This window comes from Pipistrellus kuhlii, unplaced genomic scaffold, assembly GCF_014108245.1.
Source record: "Pipistrellus kuhlii isolate mPipKuh1 unplaced genomic scaffold, mPipKuh1.p scaffold_m20_p_22, whole genome shotgun sequence".
Lineage (NCBI taxonomy): Eukaryota > Metazoa > Chordata > Mammalia > Chiroptera > Vespertilionidae > Pipistrellus > Pipistrellus kuhlii.
In genome coordinates this window covers 4,836,032-4,845,980 of record NW_023425521.1, presented here as the reverse complement: position 1 = coordinate 4,845,980, position 9,949 = coordinate 4,836,032, and the positions used below count along the sequence as shown (strand labels likewise).

At 53.8% G+C, this 9,949-nt stretch overlaps 1 protein-coding gene across 1 annotated transcript; it reads left to right on the top strand.

Moving 5' to 3' along the window:
- The first annotated feature begins 2,144 nt into the window (after positions 1–2,144).
- On the top strand, positions 2,145–9,312 carry TMEM106A (transmembrane protein 106A). The gene is made up of 8 exons (XM_036451264.2): positions 2,145–2,247; positions 3,394–3,588; positions 4,098–4,161; positions 5,802–5,955; positions 6,587–6,727; positions 6,838–6,881; positions 7,419–7,472; positions 7,855–9,312. The coding sequence occupies exons 2-8, from the start codon at positions 3,414–3,416 to the stop codon at positions 7,973–7,975; spliced, it is 753 nt and encodes a 250-aa protein (XP_036307157.1). The 5' UTR covers positions 2,145–2,247; positions 3,394–3,413; the 3' UTR covers positions 7,976–9,312.
- Positions 9,313–9,949: the final 637 nt, after the last annotated feature.

The following is a 9,949-nucleotide window of genomic DNA, read 5'->3' as shown; positions in this document are numbered from 1 at the left end:
AGTGCGTTGGAGAGTATAACTTGAACTTCTTATACCATTTTTCTTTTGCTTGTATTGAAGTTGAGTATTTTTCTTGGTTAATGCTGATGTTTGTATGGAGTTATATGTTAATTGTCAGTTTTTAAAAGAAATTCACCCTGAGCCCTAGCTGGTTTGGCTCAGTGAATAACAGTGTCAGTCTGCAGATTGAAGGGTCGCAGTTTTGATTTCAGTCAAGGGCACATGCCAGATCCTGGGCTTGATCCCTGGTAGGGAGCATGCAGGAGGCAGCCAATCAGTGATTCTAATCATTGATGTTTCTCTCCCTCCCTCTCCTTCTCTGAAATGAATAAAAATACTTTTTTTTAAAAAGAAAGGGAATAAAAAGAAATTACCTGAAAGTTGTTTTCAAGAATTACTTACAATTTCTCTATCCTATCCCAAGGCTTAGCTATGTGGTATTAAAATGATACCCAGAGCATGATAGGAATGTTAACTCCTCCTTTCTCAAAGAGAAAGTAATTTCCTGGGAGACTTAGTAATTGGCATGTTGTTTTTTAAAGAACCCCTACTGGGTTTCTACACTTCAGTGAAAGGAGAGGGGAGTGTGCTAATTAAACCACCAGCACCTTTTGAGCAGTGTCTGTTGTAATTTTACATACATCTTTCTTTTATTTAAGGGAGAGAAAATTAGGTAGTGTGAAATGTTTTGCTAATCCTACAGAGCAGTGGTGGGACCCTTTTTTCTGCCAAGGGCCATTTGGGTATTTATAACATTCTCGGGCCATACAAAATCGTCAATTGAAAAATTAACCTGCTGTATTTGGTCAGACATGTAACTCATCCCTAATGCCATGGCAGGACCAGACCAAATGATTTTTCTGGCCTTATAGGCCCGAGGGCCAGACATTCCACCCCACTCCACTATAGAGGAATAAAAAACTTATATTAAAGGGAAAGAAAATTTAACAGTTACTTTTTTTTTTCTATGTCAGGGCAGATTTTATTTACAGTAGAGTTGGGGGAGGGGGGCGGGTAGAAACAGGAAAAGTGAAAAGCAGGCTCCTGTGTTAATCTTGGCAAAGTTCAAGGGTGGGCAAATGAGTATGTGTGAGGCATAGGAAATCCTGATGACTTCCTGGAGGTTTAAAATCTATTCAAGGGTACCTAGCCCTAGAATCCAGAACAGAAAAGAGAGGCTGGTTGGTGTTTTGCAAAACTTAGATGGGACAGCGTTTTTGACCCCAGGATGAGTGGAGAAGAACTTGCTGCTATGGGTGCAGGTCATCCCTTTGTTTACAGGAGAGTCAGAAATAAGGCAAGCCCCAAGTTGTGAGTCATGGTAGAACACAAAACATGCTCGGGAGCCAGGCAGCAAAGCAAATACCTTTACTTCTACATAGAAGGGTAAGCACACCTGGTCGGGAAGCACCTGCACAGGAGCAGGTGGTCTGCTCAGCTTTATCATCTCTGTCCATGGGACCCGTCCCTCCTGACTGGAGCTCAGGCGCACAGTCTTGCACGATTGGCTAATTCAAAGGAAGGGGTTGGCTTTTGGGGTTCAAGATTCGGCCCCAGGGAAGCTGCAAGCCAACTCAGTGGCTTACGCAGTCCAAGGTGGTGCTGTCTAAACTGTCCCTGACAGGAGAGGTGGCTTGTGTGTTCTCCCAAGTCCTGGGTGCAGTTGGTGAAGAGGTTACCACAAAACACTAAACGATATATTCGAGAAAATGACTTAAGAACCTCAGCAGCCCAAAAGGGGAAGGATAGTAAAATAGTATTTAACCTGGTTGGTGCTATAATGAATGACTTTAACAGAATGATGTTTATTTACAGTATCACTCTCGAATGCTAATTAATCAGCCAGGGTTCAGGCCAGCCAGGCTGACCATTATTTAAAGCGTTTTTATCCGGCTTGGGCTGAGCGGCTGCGTGTGTGTAATCAGTGGGGTTGATGTGGGGCGGGACTGCTCTGATCTCTGAGTCTTATTGTCGGGCCCTGGGGCGCGGTCGTCCGCCCCATTGTACTTGTACATAAGTGCTGGAAAGAATGGTGAAATAAAGGTAATTTGAAAAACCTACCTGGACTGGCTGTCCTTGTGGCTGGGCTTGAGTGAGGAGCATCTCCGGCCGCGGGTCCGAGGGGCGGGCCCTGCGGGAGCGACGGAAGGGGCGGGGCGGAGCCTCCGAGGTCCCGCGTCAAAGCCGGGCGGGCCCCGGCTCCGCACTTTCTATTCCGCTGCAGCCGTTTCAGCCGAGAAACCGCGGGTAAGGCGCTCACGGGACCCTCTTTCTGGGAGGAAGGGGCCAGGCGTTCGCGGCCAACGGCCTCTGTGGGTGTCCGGCGGGCCGTCACCTCCCTCCTCCATGAAACGCCAGCCTCTCCGTCCGCTCCTCACCCCACCCGGCCAGTGGCCTCCGGGGCAGGGCGGGAGCAGCTCCCCACTCCCCCCAACGCGGTGCACTGGGTCCCCGGGACTCTGCGGAAGGCGCCCGGCGCCGTGGCTCCGGGACGACCCTGCCCTGCAAGCCCTCTTCCCCCCGGACGCAATCCCAAATCTGCAGCTGAGAGGAGCTGGACCAGGAGGGGCCCCGTTATCTGGGCCCAGGAAGGGCTGTGCGGCTCTTCCTGCCCACTCATTCTGCCACCACTCGGGTTGGGGGGCCAGAACCTGGCTTAGCCTTGGCCTTTCCTAGTGAAGGACAGGTGCTGGCGTTGCTTCTACCCCTCCTTCCTCCTCCCCCCCCCCCCCCGCCCCGCCGCATCTTTTCTGACCCCGCCTCAGATGGCAATGAGGAAGAGGTTTAGGCTCCCTTCCAGGTTATGCTAGGGGTCTTCGCCTCACCTGTGGCCCGTCTAGCCCCCTCTCTCTTACCGCAAAGAATCCCTGCCTTAAAGCCTGCACCTGCCCAGGCTCAGGACCGGGAGCTCTCCTTCCACCCCCGGGGCTGGGAGACCTCAGGCGTTTCTGCCCGGGTGCTCTGCTCTGGAATCCTCCTGAGAGTCATCCTGTTTAGAGTCATTTGCAGGAAGAAGGGACTTTCCTGACTGCTGTCCCCTGCCTCACCCAACTTACTACCCCTGAAGTGAATTGCCTGCTCAGCAACTTTTCCAGGAAAAAATAGGAACTTCTGTTCACTTACAGAAGTCCCTTTAAGTGAAATAACTTCCTCTTCTCCCCCTCGTGGGCAGATTGAGCGTGCCTACAATAATGAAAGCAGTTGGAAATGCACTGAGATTTCTGCCCGGAGAGACCAGTGTCACTGCTCCGTGTCCTACACCCTAGCTAGCTTAGGCTTGAGCTTGCAGAAAGGGTGGTGGGACTCCTTGCCGATCTTGAGAACCTCAAACCAAATTGACATTCCCCATCAGTGCGAACGAGCTAGCACTGAGCTTCCTTCTTTTCTCATTAGTGAAAAGGCCCCCTCAACAGATGGGGGAGACGTTCTCCCAGCTGGGCGCTCAGGAGGATGAAAACACCGCGATCCTACCCCCTGACTCATCCAGCCATGGTGGCAGCAGGGTTTTTTCTGCCCCTTGCGAAAGGGCTGCTGGTGCCAGCTACGTGACCTGTCCCACCTGCCAGGGCAATAAGGAGATCCCTCGAGGTGAGTGGCTCAAGGCTCTGGAAAGAGCCTGCAACCCAGGCAAAGCTCTGGGCAGTCAGCGGGCCCGTGGCCAGGAGCCTCTGAGACGATCCTTGAATGGGGGTGGGTCTCCCAGCTCTTGGTCCCCCACGGTAGGGCTGGCCAGGGAGATGCTAACCCTCCCGCCCTGGTCGTCCTCCCCAGCCCCTGGAGTTCCCAGCCTCTCTGCCCCCTTAGCTACAGGGTGCCTTCGGATTCAGGAAGTTACAAACGGCTTCTCCAGAGAAAGCTGGGCTCTGATGAAGAAATGCCAGAGATTCTTCACATCTGTTTAGGAAAAACCTCACTTTCGTTCTGGCGATGGCAAACGTCAGCAATAGAGAGCAGGGCTCCCAGTTCTGCTGAGGGGCAGAGGTGGCATGCCTCTGACGTGGCTCTGGGGCGTGGAGGGGTGCTCCTGGCAGACTGGCACAGGAGGCATTTGTCATGGACGCCTCTGGGCCCGCCCTCTCACTCCTTTCTCTTTACAGAACTAGAGAGGCAGCTGGTGGCCCTCATCCCCTATGGGGACCAGAGGCTGAAGCCCAGGCACACGTAAGCTCCTCTTCCTACCTCTCAGCTCCACAGGCGGTCGCCCTGGGGCTGTTCCTCTCTGTCTACCCCAATCTGCCTCCCCCCAGATTTCTCTCCATCGATTCTCCCCCAAAACGCCTGAGCTTCAGTGCACTCATAGGTACCGGCCCCGTTTCTGAGGATTTTCCTGATTTCAGAAACCCCGGGCATAGCTACCCTAAGCCACTGGTGTCCTTCTGAGCATCACTGCCTCCAAGAAACATGGCTCCCCCCCCCCCCAATTTTTTTTTTTTTTTTTGCATTAAATTTTGACAAATTCATCTAGTGTTTGCTTTCTTCTTCAACTGCTTTTTTTTTTTTTTTTTTTTTTTTAATGTTTTCAGAGAGAGGAAGGGAAAGGGAGAGAAGGATAGATACATCAAAGATGAGAATCATTGATTGGCTGCCTCCTGCACGCCCCACCCTGGGGATCATGCCCTGACTGAAATCAAACCGTAACCTCGCCAAAACTGGTTTGGCTCAGTGGATAGCGCATCGGTCTGCGGACTGAAGGGTCTCAGGTTCTATTCTGATCAAGGGCATGTACATTGGTTGCGGGCACATCCCCAGTAGGGGGTGTGCAAGAGGCAGCTGGTCAATATTTCTCTCTCATCGATGTTTCTAGCTCTCTATCTCTCTCCCTTCCTCTCTGTAAAAAAAAAAAAATCAATAAAATATATTTAAAAAACAAAAAACAAAAAAAACAACACCGTAACCTCCTGGTTCATGGGTTGACGCTCAACCACTGAGCCACACCGGCTGGGCCATGGCTCCCTTTTGAAGACAGAGAACCTCTTGACTCTGCAAGGCCTTCCATTAGGGAGGGAGTGGTCCTGGCTGCAATCGGTTTGGGGAAGTTATTTTTCCTAAGAGCTTCCCCCGCTGTGGCAGTTCAGACGTGCTTGTTCTCTTTCCAGTAGAGATGGAAAACCAGCTGCTCCCTGTTTGGAGACACTTCAGAGCCTTAGAGGCAGCCCTGAGTTTCTCTAGGCCGAGGTTAGGGGTGTCGTGACCCTGATCATCATCTGATCCATTTGACAGGATCACTGCAGGCTCCTCCCAAGATTCTCAGCTTCAGTCTGGAGCCAGCACCCAGCCCTCCCCTCCACTACACCAGAGCACTTACAAGGTGCTCTCTAAGGCACATCTCAATTCTAAATTCAATGGCAGATGGTGTCCTGTTCTGAATATTCAGAACTCTCAAAATCCACGTGCACTGGCTTTTTCCCGTGGTAATAGCTAAGGTTTGTTGAGCTTTAGCTATGTGGCAGGGCCTGGGATTGGTGCTTTGTCATGCACTAGCGGATATCAAATTCTATGAGGTAAGTACAGTTATCTCCATTTTGCAAACAAGAAAACTGAGGCTTAGGGCTGCCCAGAGTTACTGGACCAGTGGGTACAGAGAGCTGGTCATGGAAGCCCAGCTGCGTGCCACCTGGTGCTGAGCTCCTCCCTGCTCTGTGCCACATCGGAGTGTAGGCTGGCCCTCTGCATCCTGGGGCTACACTGGGGGTACGGGGTGTAGCGGGGAGCCTTGTGTGTGGTGTGTGGAGAGGAGTGTCTGAGTTTCCTTAAGCGTCAGACTTCTCCACTCCTCTCCCCTGGGTCCTCCTTTCCCGCAGGGAGCTCTCCGTGTGCCTGGCAGTGCTCGTCTGCCTGGTGACCACCTCCCTCACCATCTTTTTCCTGTTTCCCCGGTCCATCGACACGCAGCCTGCAGGCCTCAACTCCTCCTCCACTGTGACCTTGGACGAGGCTGTCTACATCAACATAACGGTGGGTAGGTGGGTGGGTGGGTGGGTGGGTGGGTGGGTGCTGTGCCTCTGGGCTCTGACCCCACCTTCCCAGCAATACTTCTCTGTAGCCCTTGCTCAATGTGGTGATCCTGGGCACCCAGAAGGTGCCTCCCTGTTTCCCCGAAAATAAGACAGTGTCTTATATTAATTTTTTCTCCCAAAGTTGTGCTAGGTCTTATTTTCAGGGGATGTCTTATCTTTCCATGCGCTAGGTCTTATTTTCGGAGGATGTCTTATTTTCAGGGAAACACGGTAGAAACCTGGGGAGAAGCAGGGGCAACCCTGAACCCCAGATTGTGTGGGATTAGGATTCTCCACAGTGAAGGGTCAGAATCAGGGCCCAAGAAAATACATCACAGGGTGTAATGGGGGTGGCGTGCCTGAGGCTCCCGGGTGGGCAGGATGGGACTGGATCCTGAGCCAGCTTAATGTGTTCGTTAAAGTGACTCCTCACCATTAAGAGCCCCCAAGTGGGGCTCCTGGCACTGGTGCTCAGCAGCGGAGGTCCATATTGGGAGTGGGGCTCAGTCAGGCTTGGGGGTTTTGAAACTGACTTCTCCTTTCCCAGAATGGCCACACTCACCCCTCCCTTTCCTCGTCTTCATCCCCAGAGCATCTTGAACATCTCCAATAGCAACTACTACCCCATCAGGGTGACGCAGCTAACCATTGAGGTTCTGCACCTGTCCGTCGTGGTGGGGCAGGTGTCCACCAGCCTCCTCCTCGACATCGGCCCTTTGGCCAGCAAACAGGTGTCTCCCTCTCCCTGGCCAGCCCCGCCCACAGCGGTGTGGACGTGTGGGGTGGTGGGACGGGGGTGACGGCCGGAGTCGGGGCTGACCCTGTGCCATTTGGTTGGCAGATGTTTTATGCAGTTGCCAATAAGATCTGGGATGAAAACACAGTGTGAGTACTCCTCGGCCTCTTCTCCCGCAGCCTCTTTTCTGTTTGGAAACCTGGTTTTAATCCCCACCAGGTCTTCTGATTGCTTAGCCTGCCGCCAGTCTTTGGCCTGTACTCCCAGCTGAGGCTGCAGCGTGCAAGGCTCCTACAGCCTCTCTCCCGGTTTAGACCGGGATTGGAATGAGGAACAGGCTAGCATTTGGTTAATCCTTACAATGTGTGACCTGGGGCTCTTTAGCGTGAATTGCTGAAGATGAATGTCAATTTCTGCTGAGGGAGGAGGGTCCGGCTTGTGCCTGGGCCAAGCCGGTTGGGATTGGTAGGGTGATGTTGCTATGAGGATGAAGTACTCCTTAGAGGGAGTGGGGAGGGGGGGAGTGGCATTTGGGGGCCCTGAGGGAAAGGAGCCTAGAAGGTGACGAGGATGGGACTTGCAGGTCTTTAAGCCCTCTGATGGCCACTCAGTGTGAGACATGGTCCAATGTTTCTCTCCCTTTCTCTCTCTCTTCCTCCTCTCTGCCACCGCCCCCCCTCCTTCAGCAAAATCTGCAGCTGGCTGAAAATCAAAGTCCACCATGTGCTTCTGCACATCCAGTAAGTAGGACTTGGAGGCCTGGGCTCCCCTCTCCCACTCTGACTCCAGTCTCCCCTCGGCCTCCCCCTGTGAGAGGAGAGCCATCCAAGGGGACCCCATGAATCTGTTCGTTCTTGGGAAGAGCAGGTCCAGCCCCTGCTCTAGGTCCCACCTTGCTCTTAATAGTGTGAGAGTCAAGGATAAACATTTTATCTCCTAAGCGTTTTATCACAGATGAGGCAGCAACCTCAGGTGCCTTAGCAGAGTGGGGAACAAAAGAACAGAAAGGGAGGGTGGGACCTGAGGGAGCCAAACCGCCCTCCCCCCCATTGCCAGACAGCTGGCCGTGGCCAGAGCTTTCCTCTTCCTCCCAGACATAACTACAGCCTGCTTCCTCTCCAGGGGCACTCTGACCTACATCTGCCTGAGCCATTCCGAGCAGAAGGTCTTCCAGAGCTATGAGTACGTGGACTGCCGGGAAAACACATCAGCGCCTCACTTGCTGGTCCCTCACCTGCCGTGACCTGTCTGCTGTCCCCAAACTCTAGACACCTGCCAGCCTGGTCTGCATCTCTCACAACTCCGTGCTGCCCGAGGAGGGACTGTGGTGACTTGGCCAAAGGAGAGGCACTGCTTCATCATACCTTCCTCGACCCCCACACACAGGACGCGCTCTGGTTTCCACCGGCACAGAAGCCGCTTCTCCTAGGGCTGCCCCAGGCCTTGCCCTGGGTCTGGCTTGAGGGAAGGCCACACTTCCTACGGCGGCCCCAGGCCTTGGAGGTGCCTTAGCGTCCCTGGCGTGGCCCCTACCCTTGCTGTTCTGAGCACCCAGCTCCTCAGATCTGGCCTTCCTCCTGCCTGGATGTGAGAAAGCGTTTTCTCTAGCTCTACAGACATGAGTTCTGTTCCGGTTCTCCACCCGGTGATGGGAAGTGACTCAGGGGCGTGCAGCGCCATCTCCACAGTCTTTTACAGAACACGGGTGCTCGCCGGGGCCTCCCCGCTTCGTTGTGTGACAGAGTGACGGTGATGATCGGCTTCTCTCCTGGGAACGTGCCCCCTGCCCATCTGACAGCTGGATCAGCCGAGGCTCCACATCCTTCCCGGTTACAGACTGCCCTGGTTCCTGGGAAGACAGCTCAAGCTTCTCCTCCATGAAACAGTTTATTCTCTTCGCAGCAGAAGCAACTTTATAAAATGGCATGCACAGGAGGGGAGGGAGGCACCTGGCACCCATTGGGGAAAAACAGCAACAGACAAAGCCAGAGTCATTTTAACAAGACATTTATTTATTTATTGAAGGAGAGCTTCTGATGGGGCGGGAGCCCATAACCTGAGCCTGGGCGAGTAGACATAGGCAGGCCGCGCTGCTGGGCTCGGCCGCCCCGGGCCCACCCTCCCAGAGGCCTCTGCTTTCCTCTGGGCATGGACGGTACAGACAGCACAGCAGCAGGGACAGGTCTTTGCTGTCACTCAGATGACGCTAAGCCCTGGGTCCTCCAGGTCCCTCTGGGCTCCGAGTGGAGGCGGTTTCTGAGCAGAAATGGCATTTGCTCGCTAAAGGTGACTACGATTTTTATCAGGCAGGCAGGCAGGCAGAGAGAGGAGCCTGGGTGGTGGGGAAAGCTGAACTGGAAGGAGGATGGGTGGAGAGGGGGACTGGTGAGTGGTGGGCTGGGGAACAAGAGGAAGGACAGAGTTGCGCCGTCTCCACGTTTTCAGTCTGGGTAACTGGGTCCAAGCGGCGCTGGCAAGAGTGAGGGGTCCAGGAAGGCCAGGCTAGGGCTGCTTCTGTGTATAGGTTGCCAAGTGTAAAGGATTTATATGACAGTCAATAAACTACACTTAATGTTTAAAGAAGAAGTCTCCTGTGAGCGGGAAAGGGAGCTGGTGGACATGTCCCATCTCAGCCTGTTGTTCAAGTCCCAGGTGTGTCAAGGTTAAGGTGACCAGACGTCCCACTTTTGGCGGGACAGTCCCGATTTTTAACAATTTGTCCCGTGGCGTTTTTAAAAAGTCCCGATTTTGTTAAAAATCAGGACTTTTGGTCAAGGTGTCCTCCCCAGGCCCTGAGCCCCTGGATAGCAGGTCCTGCCTTCTGGCTTCTGAGAGACGGCTCCCTCCCTTTCTCACGGTATATCTATAAGGCCCCTTCCAACTTTAGTCCTCGTCTGTGTCCTCCTAAGTGCCCCCCCCCCAGGCTGCTCCCCTCACACTGCTCTGAGGCGCTCCTTCAGCCTGACCACAGGGGACGCCGTGTCACCACAATAACAGGACCCAGGCATCCCCCTCCCTGGTCCCAGGGGGAGGGGCCAGGCTGGAGGACCCTGGGGTCAGCTTCAGGAAGTGGGAAGGGGGACACCTGGGCCTTTGGAGCCCTCGGCTGTCTGCTCCTTGGGAAGGCTGACATCCCCTCCCCTTCCCAGGGTGCGGTGTGGTGTCCTGGTCCTGAGGCTATAGCTCCTCTTCAAGCCGAGCTCTGCCTCTTTTCCTG